The 20367-nt window shown below is 50.2% G+C and overlaps 1 protein-coding gene across 2 annotated transcripts in view; it reads right to left on the reverse strand.

Annotated features, from left to right (window-relative positions):
* The window catches only part of EEF2K (eukaryotic elongation factor 2 kinase), a 57592-nt gene extending 37441 nt beyond the window's left edge, over positions 1 to 20151 (reverse strand). Inside the window, exons 1-2 of one of the 2 annotated variants that reach the window (XM_081132229.1) lie at positions 19781 to 20151; positions 5140 to 5461 (exon numbers count right to left, since the gene is read on the reverse strand). In XM_081132229.1, the coding sequence (XP_080988355.1) occupies positions 5140 to 5385 (246 nt within the window). In that variant the 5' untranslated portion in view covers positions 5386 to 5461; positions 19781 to 20151. The remainder of the gene's footprint in view (positions 1 to 5139; positions 5462 to 19780) is intronic. The other variant, XM_081132230.1, reaches the window with a different exon arrangement.
* Between the last annotated feature and the right edge of the window lie 216 nt (positions 20152 to 20367).

Raw genomic sequence — 20367 nt, forward strand, 5'->3', positions numbered from 1 at the left:
ACCCAAGTTCTAAACCCACAAACATTTTGCTTCAGCCATTCCCCCTTGGAGGGGTTTACCCGGCTGCACACCCTGCATGGGCCCAAGAACAGGGATGCTATGGAAGCACTGATTTTGGTAGCAGGAGATTGGAAATGACCTGCATACCCATCCACAAGGGACTGGCTAAATACACGATGCTGCTTCCAGAAAATGGCATGATATCAAGCCATTAAAAAACAACAACAGCCTTGGTTGGTGTGGCTCAGTTGGTCAGAGCATCATCCCGTGTCCCAAAAGGCTGCGGGTTTGATTTCCCGTCAGGGCAAATACCCAGGTTGTGGGTTCGAACCCCAGCCCTGGTGTGTGCAGGAGGCAACCCATCGATGTTTCTCTCTCACATCTTTTCCCCTCCCTCCCTCCCTTCCTTTCTCTAAAATCAATTTTAAAAACTTTAAAAACTACAATAAAATATGCAAGACCACAGTCATGAAAAGCCCCAAGTGGTTAAGATCGTAGAGACTCGCGTTTACTGTCTGTCAAATGCTCACCACCAAGGTCTGCTGTGCAGGTTAAATGAGTTGACATGAGGAACGCATGCAGAGCGGCACCTGGCCGACCCACTGTGCCTGTTAGGAAAGTTCTGGCTGCTATCAGCTCACCCGTGCAAGGCAAGGCAGCCCCAGGGAAACAGGGGTCAGAGGTGGGAGGTTTTTCAATGTATATAATAATTCCTACAGCTTCAATTCTCTTTACCTTGTTCATGTGGTATTTACATATTATAAAATATATGCACTTTAAACTTTGCTTAGATGTATGTAGAAGCACGTTTATTACAGCACTGCTTATGATAGGAAAAAAGGAAACAACAAAAGTGTCCCTCAGGAGGGGGGCCGCCTGAATAAATGCACACACCTCGTGTGACGGAAACACAGAGGAGTGTGTTCTGACACGGAGCGGTCCCCAGCATAGTCCCAGGCCAGCAAAACAATTTTTTAAAATTAAATTTCCCCCTCTGTTAAAAAATGTAACACATAGATATGCTTATTCTGGAAAAGGGAGAAATGGGAGAGTTGAAAAGGAGTGAACCACTCCTTACCAAAGACTGTCCCTGTCGTGTGGGTGGACATCCCGCCAGGCGGGTGTCTGTCAGAGCTGTAATGCAACTCTGCATCCAGCTATTTAAATTGAACTCCGGAGCAGAAGCACTTTCCCACGTTATGATAAACTCTATGAATATCCCCCCTGATGTTCTGCGGAGCGTGCTGCGGAAGGCCCCGGCCTCCACAGAGACAGATCCACCATTCCCAGTACACGCCAGCACCTGCCAGGAGCACACTGGAAGAATGCCAGGTTGCCATGTCGACAATAAATTAAAAAACATGTTAGGTTTTTGAGTGCCAGGGAGAGTGAGGTTTGGAAAACTGAGCAGCTATCTCCCTCCAAAGTCACCACCGGCCAAGGAACCCCACTGAGCCTGCTTCCAGTGACCTAGGACAAGGGCACCCAGGAGCTCCACCTTGTCCATAACTGTCACCTCGCAGTCAGGGGCTGACTCATAAACAGAGAATGACATTAGAGGATGACAGGCTCACAAAGCTCTGCTACTAGCCCCAGGGAATGCAAAGGAGATGGCCAGGGCACTTGTCTTCTTCTTTTTTTTTTAATCCTTGCTAAAGGATATTTTTTCCATTGCTTTTTTCAGAGAGAGTGGAAGGGGGAGAGAGACAGAGAGAGAAACATCGATGAGAGAGAGACACATTGATTGGTTGCTTCTGGCACCCACCCTGACTGTGGCGAGCCTGCCACCCAGGTACGTGCCCTTGGCTGGAATAGAACCCGGGACCCTTCAGTCCACAGGTCTACGCTCTAACCGCTGAGCCAAACTGGCTAGGGCCACCTTGATCATTTTAACAGACCACAGAGTCACCCGCTGAAAGAGGTTTCAGGCAGAGGCAAGAAAAGCAAAGCCCAGAAGGTCCCTGGGACCTGGGGCGCCCATGCTCAGTGAGGACTTTGAACTTTGCCTTCTTGATTTGTTTTTTGCTTTTGGGAGGGATAGTTCTTATTTTTCTTCTAAAAACAGGTTTTTTTCTGCATACAAGTAGCACTTACATGTAGTTTTAAAAGCTCCAAATGTTTAAAATAATACATAAAGTAGGTCATCAAAGTCCCCCTTAACTACACCCTCCCCCTTGGAGAGAATCGCTGTTTATTGTTGCATGCAAAATTCTGCCAGTTTCTGCCATGCAAACAGTAATATATGTGTATATATATTTACATAAAAGTGGGATCACATTATATTTCAACTTGCTTTTTTACTTACCAGCATATAAAAACAAAACAGCATATGAAAATCAAAACTGGACCATCACTGCACCAAGGGCTTTTCACAGATTCCCCCCAGGAAACATTTATATACCTTGGCCTGGTTTCCAAGTCAAACCACACAGGAAGCTCATCTCTGTTCTCATGTAAATACAGCACTCTGTTAGAACACCGGTTTGTAAATAGAACCCATTTTTTTCTTCATCACAAACAGTTCCGCAGAGCACACCTTTGAATATGTAAATCTGAGCACAGCTGTTTCTGTACTGGTTCTGGATGGAGGGCGGGACCCCCTCATGTGGGCTTTGCAAATACACGATGGAGAATACTTTGGGTTGTCATAAAGCGTGGGGGATGTGGCATTTTGTGGGCAGGGGCCATGTGTGCTGAACATTCCACAGTACAAGGGACATTCCTACCTAATAAGAATTGTCCCTCCCAGATGCCAACAGCACCTCGGGTGGGAACACTTTGGCTGAGGATGAGTCTTGCAGATGAAGTTGCTGTCTGAGCTATGAATGTTTTATTTTAAAAACCACTCTCAAATGGCCCACAGGGGTTTATGTTTACGTAAATACTATCTTCCACGTGCCCTTTAGAGAGACAGCATCCACAGTGAAGTGAGCTCAGCATTCAACCATCGCCTCACTGATTCCAACTGAAGCACCTACTGTGTGCACAGCATGGCTCTAGGCCCTGGGGTGAGTGGTGATGGCAACAGGGTCCTGCCCTCACGAAGCTCACACTCTAAAACCACACCTACAGACAAACCCCCTCCTCTGGGTCACTCGGTCTGTGTTTCCTTTAAAAGCCTCACCATAATGCGTTTTTTGTGGTCAGAGACTGTGCCCATCAGTGTCTGAGACCCTTCAGTTTGGGGACCCACTCAATGTGTGCTAGAACCAGACTCCTGTTTCCTGATAAGAGGCAGCTGTGGGTGGAACCCCTCCTGGGTCTGCCCCCCAGGAGACCACCAGGACCCTCCTGCGCTGCAAACAACCCCTCTTCTGTGACCCTAACCCCCATCCCATGCCCTGGCCACATCTGACTGTCGCAGAGATGGATTCCAGATCCGCCACCCCACCCCCGGAACTGGGATGCAGAGGGTCAAATTTAAATCTGTCTTTGCATGTGGCTCCATCTGTAATGAGGGGACCATGGGCTGTGGGGTCCATTTTCTCACTGGGTAGAGCAAGGGGCAGAGAAGAATAAAGGATAGGCAGAGAGGCCCTGGCCGGGTAGCTCAGCTGGTTAGAGCACCGACTCGATACACCAAGGTTGCAGGTTTGATCCCCCGTCAGGACCCACGCAGGAATCAACCAATGAATGCATAAGTAGAAAAACAAATCGACATGTTTCTCTCTCTCTCTCAAAATATCAATTAAAAAAAAAGAACAGGCAGAGAGATTCCAAGGCGAGATAGAGACAGTCCTACAGCAGCCGGTTCCTGGATCCGTTCCCTGAGAACCAGACATCACTTCTACCCCTGGGCCCCAAGAAACACTCCTGGACTATTACAAGAAATTCCCCCTTTCCCTTGGGCCACGTGAGCTGGCTCCTGTTTCACAAGCCCCTCCGGCCCCCTCTGGGACAGGACGCCACAGGAATCCTCATGTCTTTGAGCCTTTCTTATCTAAGATGAACAGACAGGAGGCTAGACGGCTCCCCCAACCTTCCCATGGGGCTGGGTGTGCTTCAGAAGCCTCCACAATACAGGAAAGTGGGTCAAGTCACAACCTCAGAGGGGACCCACAGGGCTATTTCTGGAGCTGCCTGTCCCAGAGGGACTCAAACTAGACTTCTGGCCCTGAAAGGAAAAAATATCCAGCTGTCCAAGAACTTGAATTATTTATTAATTTTCTAAAAACAGATAATTCTGAAGTTAGAAAAAAATGCTTTTAATTTCAAATCCCTAATGGTAATAAGCATTTTGCCTACTAGGCATTATATCTGTTTGTGAGGATTAAATATAAACAACAGTATTGCATTAAAATTTTTTTCACCACCAGTTATACAGAAGTCCAATAAAGTTTCCCTTCTTCCTCTCCTTTACACAAGCTTTGCCATGATAGGAACACAAACCCCTAACAAAACAAGTCCCTTTTCCTCAATCCAGAAGAAGGGTGCCCAACCCAAGCACTGGCTTTTAATACTGCAGCCAACACGAAGGACTACAGTTTCCATCACATCCCCTGACCACACACGCACACACTGGGGCGAAATAAAGATATTTAATTGGTCCGTTATGAAAAGCTAAGCTGATCACCACATTTACATGTGCAAAGGTATGCAGACAAAACGTTCCAAAAAATAAGATCTTTACAATGTGTAGTGCCCCCCAGTATTTTCTAGTCTTCCATTTCTTTCCCTTTTTTTAACTCCTCACCTGAGGATATTTTTTCCATTGCTTTTCAGGGGGGATGGAGGGAGGGGAGGGAGAGACATCCCGCATGCAACCCGCCCGGGGCCAGGGAACAAGCCCGCAACCCAGGTACACGGGCTAGGCCAAAATTAAACCCGGGGCCCTTCAGTCTGCGGGCCGATGCTCTAACCACTGAGCCAAGCCGGCTAGGGCCCCCTCCAGTTCTTAAAAAGCTGGTCAAGGTTTTCTCAACCTAGGAGTGGATCCTGAGCAGCTGTTTGAAAAGCAACACTCTACAGTAATGAACTTGCTCTAACCTGACAATCAGCTTCGCAGGCATAGACTCAGGCCCAGAATTTACAGCGCTGTCCCATCTGGAAACACAGGAGAGACCCTACCCGGTGGCCCCGGCTGCCCATCCCTGCGGGGGCGACCTGGGCTGGGGCAGATGGGGCAGGCGGCCCACTCACCTTAAAGCTGAAGGAGCTCCCCGGGGAGGCGCTGAAGCTGCACTGCTCACTTTTCACTAGGTTGCCGCAGTAGTTATTGACCTTGGAGTTGCCATTCTGATGTGTCCTGGGGTCATCGGTGATGGGGCAGATGAAGTAGCCTTCCTCATCATCGCTGTCTGCGTCAGAGTCCCCGTCGTGGCCAGCCCTGGAGGTCTGGCCGCCATCAACGCCCTCCAGGCGGAAGATGAGGTCTTCGTCTGCCATGCTCCCAGGGTGCCCGCTGGACCCAAAGGGTGGGTGTCACAGCCAGAGTTCCCGGGCAAATGCTGCAGGGAAGGCCCTGAAAAGGGGAAGCAAGAGAGTGGGTGCTGGGGCCGGGGACAGGTTCACTGGTGCCCCGTCTGAATGCCGCTGGTGACAAGAGCTGGCACCCTCAGACTGAAAACTGCAGCTATCTTTGGGGGAGGCACTTGGCAGGCATCATGTAGTAACATCTTAAATGCACAAACTCGTCGACCCAGTAATTCTACTTCCAAGAACTCAGTGCTTAAAACAAGTCAGGGAAACGAAATGCTTCTTTAAGCAACTGGAGTGATCTTTTTAGGACATTTAGATCACTCCCACCGCTTCTCTTCACATTCTTGATAAAATCTAAATGCCTTTTAAGGTTACAAGGCCCGAGTTATCCGGCATCCTCCAGCTGTGGCGGCTCCCCACACACACTAGCTTTCTTCCCATTCTGTGAACATGGGGAACCCATTCCCACCTCAGGGCCTTTGTACTTGCTGTTCCCTGTGCCAGGAACAACCTTCCTAATCTTCCAACACTGAGTTCTTCCTCATCACTTAGATCTTCGCTCAAAAGTCACATTTCTAGAAAAATATTCTCTGACTCAATTAAAACAACCCCTCTCATTTCTCAAAAAATTAAAAATAGAACAACCTTATGACCCAGCAATCCCACTTCTGGGAATTTATCCGAAGAAACCCAAAACAATAATTTGAAAACATATATGCATGCTTATGTCCACTGAAGCATTATGTACAATAGCCAAAATATGGAAGCAGCCCAAGTGCCTATCAGCAGACAACTAGATAAAAAGAGGTGGTACATATACACAATGGAATACTACTTGGCCATCAAAAAGAATGAAATATCACCACTTGTGACAACGTGGATGGATCTAGAGGATATTATGCTAAGTGAAATAAGTCAGACAGAGAAAGACAAATATGATTTCACTTACATGTGGAATCTAAAGAACAAAATAAACAAAATAGAAACAGGCTCACAGATACAGAGAATATTTTGAGGGTTGCCAGATGGGAGGGGCTTGGGGGAGCTGGGTGAAAAAGGTGAAGGGATTAAGAACTATAGATTGGAAGTTACAAAACAGTCACAGGGATGTAAAGTACAGCATATGGAATATAGTCAATAATATTGTGGTAAGTATGTATGGTGCCAGGTGGGTACTAGGCTTATCAGGGGAATTATTTATAAGTTACATAAGTGTCTAACCACTGTGCTATACTCCTGAAACTAATAAAACACTGAATGTCAACTATAATTGAAAAATAAAGAATTATTTAAAATGAACAAAGAACCCCTCTGAAACACACACCCAATCACTCCCCTAACACATAGCCTCTTCACAGACTTTCCCAAACTGAAATCATCTCATTTACTCATTTAGAGTGCCTCAAAGAGCGCCTGACAGAGTGGGGACTCAATTCACATCCCTGGAATGAATGAGTGGCCCTCAGAGTGTTCTCAGTAGCAGCCCACAGTGCTCATCAGTGGAGGCCTGCTCTACACCAGGAAAGGCTGAGTGACTGTCACAATGGGAGCTCTGGATACACATAGACATGCAAAGATAGCCAAGAAAGAGTTCATCAAGGTTGTAGGAAACAAAAATCAATATTATTTCTATATACTAGCAATGAACAATCCAAAAATGAAATTAAGAAAACAACTGTACTTAACAAAACAAGTGTATGACTTGTACAATGAAAAACAAAACATGTCCAAAGAAATTAAAGATCTAATTAGGCAAAGACTTCTTAGAAACAACACCAAAAATACAAGCTACAAAAGAATAGATGAACTGGACATCAAAATTAAAATCTTTTATGGTTCAAAGGACACCATCAAGAGAGTGAAGAGACAACTTACAGAATGGAAGAAAACTTTGCAAATCATGTATCTGATAAGGGATTACATAAAGAACTCCCATAACTTAACAATAAAAAGACAACCCAAATAAAAATGGGCAAAGGATTGGAACAGACATTTCTCTAAAGAAGAAACACACATGGCCAACGAACACATGAAAAGATGCTGCACATCAGCCATTAGGGGAATATAACTCAAAGCCACAAGGGTGGACACAACTTTAAAAAATGGGAAATAACAAGTGTTTGCAAGGATGTGGATCAGCTGAAACCCTCACACAGTGTTGTTGGTGGGAATGTAAAATGGTGCAGCAAATTTGGAAAACAGTCTGGTAGTTGCTCAACAAGTTAAACACAGAATGATCTAGCAATTCCACTCCTAGGTATATGCCCGAAAGAAATTAAACATGTCCACACAAAACCTGTACGCGTTTGTTCAGAGCAGCACTATTTATAACAGCTAGAAGGGAAAACGACCCAAATGCCCATCAACTGATGAATGATTAACCAAATGTGGTCTCTCCACTCAGTGGAATACTACTGATCCACGAAAAGAAATGAAGTACTGAGACATACGGAACCTTTAAAACATCGTATTGCCCGGCCGGGCGTGGCTCAGGGTTGAGCATCAACCTAGGATCCAGGAGATTGCAGTTCACATTCCCAGTGCAAAGAAATTACACCCGGGTTGCGGGCTCCATCCCCGCAAGGGGCGTGCAGGAGGCAGCCAATCAGTGACTCTCTCTCGTCATTGGTGTTTCTATCTCTGTCTTCCCATCCCTTCCTCTCTCTGAAATCAATAAAGATATATATTTTTTAAATGTCTTTAAAACATCATGTTAAGTAAAGGAAGAGAGCTGCAAACGACCACATATTGAATGATTCCATCTCCCTGGAATGTCTGGAATAGGCGAATCTATAGAGACAGAGAGCACGTGGTGCTTGCCTAGGGCTGGGGGAGGGGAGAGTGGGAGGAAACCGGGAGCAACGTGATAATGGGTTTCTCTGGAGTTGGTGGAAATGTCCTAAAAGCGACGGTGTTGGTTGCATGACTGTGAGCCTGCTAAAAAGCCCTGCACACTTTAAATCGGTGGAGAGTAAGGTCTGTGAATTACACTCCAGTAAAGCTAAAGTTAAAGACAAAGATAGTCAGGAGAAAACTGTTGCAATTAGAAAGCAAGCCGCAGAAGAGCAGCCGGGACAGTGATCCTCCTCCTGTTACAAGGTAAAGGATCCTTGTAGATGCAGAACTTCCCAGAAGGACTCACGCAAACTCACGGGCACTGTCACGGACTGTGGAGCCGGGGGCCCTTTCTAATATTTTGTACATGTCTATACTCTTTTAACCTTTTATGAAACTGGACTATCTTCAATATAAAATTATAAGTAAGTAAAATATTTTTCTAAAATTTTAGATCAAGGCAATCATTCCAATTATTCTTAGCAGCTCTCTCCGTGGACAGGCAGCCTTCTAGCTCCGAGGTGGGGCACGTTCTTGGGGAAAAGTGTGCTCAGCTTTACTTTGCACAATGCGCTCTGCCTCTTTCTAGTCGGACGGTTTCTTTTGTTGTTGCTGTTCTTTCTTTTTCCTCAATGCATCACATATACTTACTTCTCGACTCAGTTTGGCAATCACTGCTCTGGGCATCCACTGCCAGCTTTGTTTCTTACCCTCGGGGCAAGACACAGTCACTGCCTGGATTCAAAGCCTGAGCCACTGATCCTGCTTGGCACCAAAACCTTCCTGGGCCGGGCTCCCGTCTCCCTCTCTCCCCAGCCCCAGTGCCCACTCTGCCCTGGTCAGCCCATGGCCAGAATCCCTGCTGACCGCAGTGGCGTGGAGCCTGGAGCTGCGAGTAGGCCCAGCCAGGTGACTGACCTCTGGGGCCAGGTTGGGGCCAGGGGAGGGAGCCACAGCTTCAGCCTGCAGCCCTCCAGGAAGTGTAGCTCAGTGGTTAAGAGCCCGGACTGCTGGTCACCTTGACCAAATTAATCCATCTTGCCAAGTCCCCCATTTGTGAAGGGAGCTGAGTGGGGAAGTGTCCTGAGTGGGGTTCCATGGAGTCAGTTCACGGGGGAATCATCACCAGAACTCCAGTCCATGGCCACGTCCACCACAGACCTGACATTCTCCTCGGCCGTGGAAAATAAAAGCAGCTGGGGACAAGCAGCTGTGGCCCCACACGGCACGGTGCCTTGTACTCAGCAGGCACTGGTATGTATTCCAGAGCTGAGTGAGTGGGACCTGTTTTATGGCTCTTCAGTTGTCATAAATTTGCTCTTAACACAGCTGTAGCAGCACCTGCTAACTGTCCCCCAGCAGCTGTTCTCTCCTTCTTAATAACAGAGACACTGGTTTTTGGCTAAGCACATGACCACTTAGAATAAGGTCTACATTTCCCAGATTCCTTTGCAGTTAGGTGTGACTGTGTGACCAAGTTCTGGCCAAGAGGATATAAGCAGGACTGTTTTCAACTACAGGGAAGGGTTTTTAAAGGGAGGGAGGAAGCGTGCCCTTCTGCTCTCCCTTCGTCCTGCTAGCTGGACTGGAAGTGTGGCGGCTGGAGCTCAAGCAGCTATGTTTAACCATGAGGAAGCCACTGGCTGAGGATGGCAGAGCCATGAGAAAGAGGGGGCCTGGGCAGCATAATCTTATATCATGACGCGGCACAACAGTCCTGGACTGACAGTCTTCAGACTTTGCTATTCAACCTTATATAATCTACTGTAATTTTCTTTTTTCCTTACTACTTGCTAATTCTGTCTGGTCCAGTAGCCCTCACTCCCCCCCACCCCCATATTATAAAAAGTCACATCACATCTCTTATGACAAGTTGATGCCTGGGTAGCTTGCGGAAACTGTGGCCTCAATCCAGAGTCCTAATGTGACAGCTGCTCCCACACTGGCCATGAAGACTGGGCACTGGGGGACATTGGATTCTCCTAGACAGGCAAGGAGCCCCCAATGGGCAATAAGTCAGCCCCGCGATGCCTGTTCCAGTACTAACCAGGGCACCCAGCTTCCTAGGAACCTCCATCTAACTTGGGCTTCCCTGGGCCCACAGAAGGGGCTGTTCCTGTGAGTGAGAGACTGAGACCAGCTCCCAAGACATCAGGATTCTCTAGAAGGTTCCCTCTGCCCTCGCTCAGGCATTCACATCTTCCCCTCCTGGTCCCTGACACACCCTGGAAAGAAGTTTCTATGGAGCTGCAGCTGCATGGGGTTCTGAGTTAGGCAGACCTGAGCCCAATCCCTAGCTCTGCCACTTACTAGCTGTGTGACTTCATCTTTTTGTGTGATTTCACCTCTTGAGCCTCAGCTTCCTCAATATAATCTGGGTGCAGAGTTGTGCCCATCTTGCTAGCGTTACAGTGAGAGCACAGAGCAAGCCCTAGGACACAGCAGCTGTTATTACCATCATTTCCATTAGCATAAATAAAGGGGGCTGAGCCTTGGGTCCCAGCCACGTTGGTGACCTGGATGTCTGATTAGCAGCCAACCAAGCTTCTTCAGGGGTCTTGAGGGAACAGACTATTTTAGGCTCTGGCCACGGAACCACACTGCTCTCACTGGGTCTTGCTGCAAAGGGCTCCTCTGGCAGCTTCTGGGGCAGGAACAATGCTTGCAATGACCAGGTCAAGGCTGCTGGTCCTCCTTGGGGCTCCTCTCACCCTCAGGAACTGCCTTCCTGTTGTAGAAATGAGCTGAACTCTCCCACTCACCACTCTGGGAGCCAGCACCGCGAGCCAGTACGGCCAGTGCACACACTGGTCCTTGACTGCAACCACAGTGGAGAGAGTGACTTATGGGCCACCTCGTGTCATGCACCTGCTTCTGTTCGGGGACCTGCCTACCCCCTGCTCTCAGGCTATGTACCTGGGGATGGGGATCCACCGCGAACTACCCGGGGATGTCCCAGGGCCCAAGTCAAAGCAGAACACAGAGTTCCGGCACCTGGCCACAGTGGCTCAGAGATGGGCACGTGACTCACGTCAAACCAACCTGGCCAATCACAGGTAGGCCTGGAGCTTTGGCTTGAGTGACTGGACAAGATTAATCCTTTCCTACAGGGCAGGGACTGAGACAGGGACTGAGGCCACCAGAGAACAAAGCTGATGTTTGGTGGAGAGCAGAACAAGAGAGAAAGACACAATGTAGTGTACAGATGATGTAGAATTGTGCACCTGACACCTGTATAATTTTGTTAACCAGTGTCACCCAATAAATTCAATAAAAAGGGGGGAAAAAAAGAACAAGAGAGACAGAGAAAAATGAATAGTGATGACATCACTTGAGACCCTAAATCCAAACGTGCCTGAAGCCAAACTACCCGCCTGGACTTCTGCATATGATACAATAAACCCTTGCCCGCTGGGGGTGGGGGACAACTTGGCTGGCTACACATGGGTTTTTTGTCACCAGCAATATGAATGTCCAAACCCAGCCAGGAATTAGGGCGACTGTATGTTATTTCTATATGATTAAAAAATAACATTTTTATTAAAGCACATGGTTAAAAATAACACTCCTGTCCTACTAGGGCCACTGCGCATGACCATGCGGGCAGGCTGCACTCGCCTCCAGCGAGCAACCTCTGCAACGGTACGTGGCAGCCCTGCTCCCACAGCAGAGACACCTGTTTCCGATTAGTCCAGACGCTACTTGTGGAATTATCTCCACGTCTCTAAATAATAGGCGTGTTCTGCTACTGATAGGGGGAAGGGCATGTAATAAGAATAGAGCCACAGATGTTTAATAATCATTCACCTTACTAACTATAGATAAGAGATTTTTCTTCCACACCCTGGGGAAATGGAGGAAGAAACAAAGCTGTAAAAAGATAAGATGCCTCGGTGGGTCCATTACTGAGAAAAGAAATACATTTTGAGAACAGACCAAGGACAGTACCCGCTTTGATTTGGTTGCTCTGCCTGGACCCTGACCCCCTCCGGGAGTTTGCCTCAGGAACGCTGACCGTTCTCCGGTCCCAGGAACGGGCTGAGCTGTTGGTAACATCCTAGATTAGCCACCTGGTTATCAGACTTTGAGCTCCTGAAGGCACACTGCAGGCCCTCCCCTGCCCTTTCCCTGTTACACTTGCAGCTCAAAGTTGCATGCAGTTATCTTTTCCCTCCCTGGTATACAATCAGCCAACGGCGAGGGGGTCAGAGCAGAATTCCCAGGGTGACCGACTGCTCTCCCATACTGCCGGCATTATTGGAATAAACTGTCAACCCTGTCTCTGCTTAGTTTGGCTCAAGTGGTGACAGGCAGCCAGGACACATTATGTTTGGTATCATCGCTACTTCTTAATTTATCTAGCTCGGTTCTTATCTACTGATTTTCTGGTATAATAAATGACACTGAGCTTCCCTTCCCACTGCACCCCTAGGCTAGTAGGTCTTCTGCTAGCTCCTCTAGACACCATGCCAAGAACTCTCTCTTGTTCCACCAACCAGAGGGAGCTATGGGTTTCTCAGTTTAGCATGAGTTCATCTCACCTCGAGAAAGGAGATGTGGTTTTTGTTCTGCAAACGAGTAACGAGAAAGCAGAAGAGACCTTTGCTTCTATTGGCCTCAAAAATGTGTAACTTCCTGAAATAAGCAGACGTGTAACACATGTGAACAGCTTCCTGCAACCCAGGCGTCACGCTAAGCACTTGACATAGACTTTGTCATCTGCCAATGACAGGAGCTGCAAGGCAGAGAAGGGGCTGCTCCCTCCGAGGGGGCCCCCCTGGGGATGGAAATGGGCAGAGCTGGGCTGCCCTGGCTGCACAGCTCAAGCCCCAGAGTGAGTCCTCAGTTCCCTTCAAACTGGAAAGAAAACTATCTGCACAGCCATGTTCCATGCAGCATTAGTCACAACAGCCAAGGGATGGAAACAACCTGTGTGCATTGGTGGATGACAATGGAATATTATTCAGTCTAAAAATAAAAGGAAATCCTGTCATTTGCAACAACATGGATAAACCTGGAGGGCATTATTAAATGAAGTAAGCCAGACACGAAAAGACAAATATTGCATGAAACTAAAAAGCCAAATTACAGAAGCAGAGAGTAGAACTGTTGTTCTCAGGGGCTTGGGGCGGGGGAAATGGAGAAGTTGGTCAAACAGTACAAAGTTTCAGTTATGCAAGATGAGCAGGTCTTGGAGATCTAATGTACAGCAGGGTGGCTACAGTGAATAATAATGTATAGTATACCTGAAACCTGCTAAGAGAGTAGATCCTAAGTGTTTTCACCACACACAAGGTAACTGTGAGGAGGCCTATGTGTTGATTAGCTTGATTGTGGTAACCATTTCCCAATGTGTACGCATATCAAATCACCACATTGTACATCTTAAATACATACAATTTTAATTCGTCAATAATACTTCAATAAAGCTGCTGGAAAACAAAACAAAAAAACAAAGCCCAAGACAGTGATGGAGACCCTGTGCTCTGTCACCACGTGGCCGGGTCTGAATCCCTGTCCCTGTTAGAAGGTGGGCCTGTCTCACACGGCAGACTGAGGGGCCAGCTGTGACTTCCCCCAGGCTCTGGCACTGAGCAAGGATCAACAGTGCCATCAAATGCATCTCCTGGCTGTGTTTTATTTCCTTCCTGGGGGTGGGGAGTGGGAGTGGTAACAAATGTGCAGCACTGAGACTCATTAAATCAAGCCAAATCAAGCCCCAAGCCAGGAGTTGAAGTTGGTGTCTTATTAATATCCGTGCCCTAGCAAGTGATGGGTGTTGACACGTAAACATTTATTTAAACTACTGTGAGAAAGAACAGTCTATGTCAGAATAAAAGGACTGACTTACAGATGTCCACACCCACCTGCCCCTTCCCTGCCATCTCATCTCCCCCACTTGCCCCAACCAAGAACCATTCGCCATTCACAGCCATGCACACCTCCCTGCCCTTACACCCAAGGACCCTCTTCCTAGAATGCCTGTCTCACTGACTGCCAAACCCCTCTGTTCCCTTCCAGATCCAGCTCAAATTTTTACCTCCTCCAGAAAGCCTTCCCCGGGTGGTTTCCTCATCTGTACAATGGGGGCAGAACCAACCCCAGGAGTTGTTCTGAAGACTCAATGAGATCTGACACGTGGTGCCTGCCAGAGAACTGGACTCAAAAGTATGAGCTGCTGCTGTCCGCTGCTATCCCCATTTTCCTTCTGCCTAAGTCACTTCCTTCCTCCCAGGCCTTCCATAAGTATTTCCATTATACCTAGAAACCAACAGTTTATGTCGTAGGCAGACCAATGGCCCTGTCCATGTTCTAATCCCTGGAACCTGTGAATATGTTTCCTTATATGGCAAAGGCAACTTTGCAGATGTGATTAAATTAAGGGTCTTGAGATGGGAAGATTATCCTGGGTCATCCGGTGAGCCCAATGTAATCACAGGGTCCTTATAAAAAGAAGCAGGGGGGGCTGACTCAGAGAAAGAGAAGTGACAATGGAAGCAGGTGTCATAGAGAAGATGCTATGTGGCTGGTTTTGAAGCTGAAGGAAGAGGCCACAAGCCAAGGAATGCATGGCCTCTAGAAGCTGGAAAAGGTGAGGAAATGCCTTTCCCTAGAGCCTCTAGAAGGGACACAGCCTTGCTGACACCTTGACTTTTGAACTTCCGACCTCCTGGACCATTAAGAGAAGAAACTGTGTTGTTTTAAGCCACTAAGTTTGTGATGTGCTATAGTAGCGATAGGAAATGAATACAGTCCAGAACAGTCGTCTTCAACTTGGGGCAATTTTGTCAACAAAGGGACACTTGGCAATGTCTGGAGACATTTTTGGTTGTTGCAACTCTGGGATGCAACTGGCATCTAGTAGGTAGAGACCAAGGATGCTGCTAAACATCCTACAATGCACAGGATGCCCCACAGCACACGATTATCTAGCCAAACTGTCAAGAGTCCCGAGGCTGAGAAACCTGCTCTAGAATGATTCTGGTGAAATTCCAAGAAGCCTCTCCCACCCGCTCTCCTTCCTGTCCTGAAAACAAACCTCCACACGTACCAAAAATAGGAGAAATGAGCTTACTCACTAATGAAGCAAGAAGCCAAGTCAACATTGGCGCTGCTAAGGCTCATAAAAACATCACTGTCATAACCAGGGCTTTGTTCATACAAAACTATTATGGTGCAAAGACTATACTATGGTTTTAAAAATCAGAAAAACACATTTTAGAATACAAAGCAAAAATTATTGTCACTGTAGCTTTGATTAACAAAATGCACACGAGGGCTTGAATATTAATTTTTAATAACTTGCTGGGCACCTTTCTCCTGTACCTAGGACACTGTGTACTGCAGGAAACCAGGGCTACAGCTTGTCTCACTTCTCAGAGGGAACTCTGTTTACACAGCCTCTCAGTGTCCAGACCACGTGAGCGCCTGGAACAAAAGGGGCGGTGTCTCATTCCTCTATCCCCTGGCCCAGGGCACACTGCCTGGCACACACTAGGTCCTCTGTAAATGCACGCCGCATGAACTAACAAGTAACTGGAGGAAATGGGCAACTTCTGCTGATATAATGGGCACTGCAGGCCTGGAGGAGTGGAGGAACTATGGGACTACAGCTACAAGGTGTCTGGGGGTTAGTTAGCCTGAAAGCACAGCTGAGGTCCCGAGTGGAAAAGCTTGGATCATGGGACGCCTGCAAAAATCACCAAAGACCAGGATTTGGCCTCACAGGCTTTTGGGACAAACAGATCTGGGTTCAGGTCCTGACTACAACTAGCTGAGTTACATTGGACAAATTACTTAACCTCACTGAACCTCAGCATCCTCATATGTAAGATTCATTCAATCAAAAAAGTGGAGTGGAACGAGCAAGGTGAAGAACTGAGAGGTGGCAGGGGCCAGAAAAGGCCACTGTGGCACAGACAGCTAGCTCTCCGCCATGAGGCTCTGCTCCCTGCCCAGGCAAGGACTACATTTCCCAGCACCTTCTGCATCTAGGTGGGGCCATGTGACTGCATTGGGGCCAATGGGATGTGGGCAGAAGTAACTCGAGCTGCTTCCAAGCCCACCCCAACAGCCCATTTTCCCCACCACGGTCATGTCCCCTCCACTGTGATCCTGCCCTGAGACAGCATGGAACAGATTCAGAGCATTTCAGTATCGCTTACAAAACACCTGCTTGGTCACTCCTCTCAGCTCCCTGGAGGACAGGGGTCTCCCCGTCCCTAGGCTTTGCTCACAATGTGCCCTCCGTGTGACACACATCCCAACCTGCCTCCCTATCCTCTGGCCAATTCCTCTGCTCATCCCTCAGGCCTCAGCTTACATGTCATCTCCTCCAGGAAACCTCCCTAACCCCTAGGTGGCAGGCACTATTAGCTTCATCCTACCAAGGACACACAGGAACAGAGAGGTTAAGCCCCACTCACACCCCCAGACCTTGCAAAGAGCTTACAGGGCCCCATTCTCCTCAGCAGTAGCCACAAACCACCAGGGGAGGCGGAAAGAAGAGGCTCTGTCCACGGTCACTCAGGGCCCCAAAAATCACACAGCCAGGAAGTGGAGGATTTGAGTTTGAAGCCAGTGCAGGCTGAACCTGGGGCTTTCCCTCAGCCGTCACCTGCTAATCCAGTCCTAAAAGCATGGTCCTGGGACCACTAGCAGCAGGGGGAGCCTCACCGGGAACCTGGGCGTGCAAATTCTCGGGCTCCACTCCAGCCCTACTCAATTAAACTCTGGCGGTGGATCCAGCAGTCTGTGTTTCAACAAGCCCCCAGCCGCTTTTCATGTGCACTCAAGTTCAAGAACCACCGGCCCAGAGAAATTTTCTGCAGTCAAACCACTTGCTTTTCAGCTGCTCCCTGTGGTGTCCTTGCTAGGTCTAGAAAGTGCCACAGCTGAAGAACTGAACATCTGACTTTCTAAATATTTGAAATGCTACTCTGGTACTTTGGGGACCCGAGGACTGTCGTCTTCCCCCTTATCATCAGCGTGTGTGTGACTCGCTCCTTCCTCTGTCTCAGCCTTGGCTACGAGAGTTTAATCCAGAAACGCTTTAAGGCCCAAGCTGCTTTCAGCCCATGGTGATCACTCTAATCATCTTCTGGGAAATTCTAGACTGTTACTGGGGTAACAGTCTGCAGCTTTTTATCAGCAGAGCTGATCTCCCCAACACAAACATTCCCATTCTGAAGAGTGCAGCCAGCCGCTATTACTCTGAATGTCAATTTTTCCTGATGGTCAATTTTTTCCTGCTTCAGCTTCAGAACCGAACCTGAAAGGATGAATCCTAGAGAATGAGCTGGAACAAATCCAAGTTTATGCTGTTGCCCTTCAGCCTCCTTCCACACTGCTCCCAGTGTCCTGGCAACCGGACGCAAGCCTGCCAAAGACTGGACAGAACTTCTTTGGGAAATCTGACCAGTGTCAGGAAAAAAGGCATAAGGATGCCCTTCCCCAGTGGCATGGCCCAGCTAGAGCACTCCAAAGAGAAGGCCAGGGCCAACAAGCCCCACTCACACCCCCAGACCTTGCAAAGAACTTACAGGACCCCATTCTCTTCAGCAGTAGCCACAAGCCACCAGGGAAGGCGGAAAGCAGAGGCTCTGTCCACAGTTGCTCAGGGGCCCAGGCTCCTTTAGGCTAGTGGCTCTGCCCTCCTCTAGGCCTTCAGAGTCCTTTTAACTCAGCTGGTAAATGGGGGAAGAGTGGCAGGTTTTTAGGGTCCAGGCTTGAGTGAGGCACACACTATTTCTGCTCACACTCCATCAGCCAAATTCAGTCACAGTGGCCCACCAAACTGTAAGGGAGCCCGGGAAATTCATCCCCGTGATACTCCAAGAAGGAGAGAGCATGAGTACTGGTGACCAACAGCTGTCTCTGCCAGATAATACACTCAAAATGTTGAAAAACTGGAATCAGTAATGTATCCTTTATCAACCAAAAAAGTACTGTTCTGTCACACACAGCACAAAAGAAAATAAGGGTAAATCATATAGACTGCACACAATTGATTATTGTTGGGGAAAGCCCCAAAGTCTAAATTCAGGATCAATGCCGAAGAACTGATACGTAGCCTTGCTCAAATTCATAAGCGCTTTAATAGGGGACACTTACACACACGCTGCCCTGCCAGGGTACGGAGGTGTCCCCTATCAAAGCGCTTATGGCCCTGGCTGGTATGGCTCAGTTGGCTGGACCACTGTCCTGTGCACCAGGTCATGGGTTCGTAGGGGAGGCAACCGAAGGAGGTCTCTCTCTCACTTCCGTGCTTCTCTCTCCCTCCCTTCTTCCCTCTCCAAGATCAATTTAAAAAACAAAAAAGCTCTTATGAATTTGAATAAGGCTACGTGTCAGTTCTCCCGCACCGATCCTGAATTTAGACTTTGGGGCTTTCCCCCAACAATTGCACATACATTGAGGCCATTTCCACCGATCAGCAGGCCCCGACTTCCCGCCTCCCCCACCCCCTGTAGAGGGTAAGGACTTGGGGCCCGGCCTACCCACCCCCGTTGAGAAGAGGACTGAGAGGGATGGGGGATGGCAAGCCCAACCACGTTCCACTGAATTCACGTCCTCGGGAAGTTTTACTGCACTTGCTGAATTCACACATGAACACAGGAGCGAACGCAAGCTGCCGTGGAGGCTGCGGGGAAGCCGCCCGCACCCCCACCGCTGCGCCCCGCCTTCCTGCGCCCGCCGCGGCCCGTCCGGCTCGGCCGCGCACCGCCTCCCGCACGGAGCCTCCGCCCCCGCCCCCCGCCCCCCCCCCCCGGGCATCAGCAGCTCCCACCTGCGGGCTCCGCGTCGCCACCCCCACTCGGTCCCTCTTGCTAAGAGTTTGCCCTGGCCGCCCGGGCCTCGGTTTCCTCCTCGGCCGTGCCACGGGGTGCGCTGTGTCGCTCCACTTCCCGGCTGAGCGGCTCCGAGGCCCGCAGCGCCGAGGCCGCGGCGGCACACGGCAGGCACCGCTCCCGGGCAAGCGCATCTGCCACCCGAGGGGCGCGGGCAGAACTAGGCCGGGACTCACCCCGAGGCCCGGCCCCCGCGCCGCCACCCGCGCATCCGCGCCCCCTCTGGAACACGTGTCAACCGAGCCATCGACCCGCTCCTGCGGCCAACAACCGTGCCAAGGCGCGTCTACACTGTCCTCGCGGTTACGACAATTCTGGCCTCTTGTTCGGCGCTTGAGTGGGATGTGCGGCTCCGGGCCCTGCAGGCAGCGCCGGCCCCACCCTCCGCGGGCCCCGAGGTGCCCCGGGGGAGGCCCCAAGCTGCCTCTCCCAGCCCTTCGCGCGCCAAGTGTTTCCCAGTAGACAGCGCCCGTTAACCTGCAAGATGCGAGACTTCCCATTTTACAGAAGCCTACACTGCTCCCCAGAGTCTAACCAGAGGAGAAGCGCCCCCAACACTCTCCTTCTGCACCGCCTCGGGCCCCACGTCCAAGCGCCAGGCCCAGCACCCTCGGGTGCCGGCCCAGGGGCGCGCAGCCCTGCAGCGCCCGAGCCCGCCCCGGGGCAGCCGCACCTACCTCCCTCGGGCGCACAGGAGCGGCGGCCGACGCTCAAGGCCGCGAGGATCCAGAGGAGGTGGCAGAGGCTTGTGGCCCGGCGCTCCAGGGTGCAGGGCGGGTGGGCCCCCCGAGAGTGCGGGGGAGCGGCGAGCGGGGCGCGCGAGCCGGCGCTCCGGGGAGGCAGCGGGGCCGCTCGGGGCGGACGGAACGATCGCGGGGCACGGGGCCGCCGGAACGATCCTGGGGCGCGGGGAGCGCACGGGGCCTCTGGAAGGATCCGGGACACGGGGAAGCGCGCAAGGGGCAGGAGCGCAGGCGACCGTCTGCGGAGCCGGGGCAGCTGCAGGGCGGGTGTGCGGGCGTGGCTCCGGGAAGAGCCGAGCTCGGGCAGGGGCGGGGCTGCGGGCGGGCGGGTGCCAGGCGCCGCCGTCACGTGGTGTCCCCTCCCCCGCGCGAGTGGCCGCCGCCGCGTCCGCCGCCGCCCCGCGCGCGTCTCCGGCTCCAGCGCGGCAGCGCGCGCTGAGCCCGGGGCTTCCCGGCCCGCTGAGTGCGCCGCGTTCGTATCTGACGCGGGGGGCGGGCTTAGCACCTATGGGTGGGGGGCA

The sequence above is a fragment of the Miniopterus schreibersii genome, assembly GCF_964146895.1.
Source record: "Miniopterus schreibersii genome assembly, chromosome: 3".
In the NCBI taxonomy this organism is placed as follows: Eukaryota; Metazoa; Chordata; class Mammalia; order Chiroptera; family Miniopteridae; genus Miniopterus; species Miniopterus schreibersii.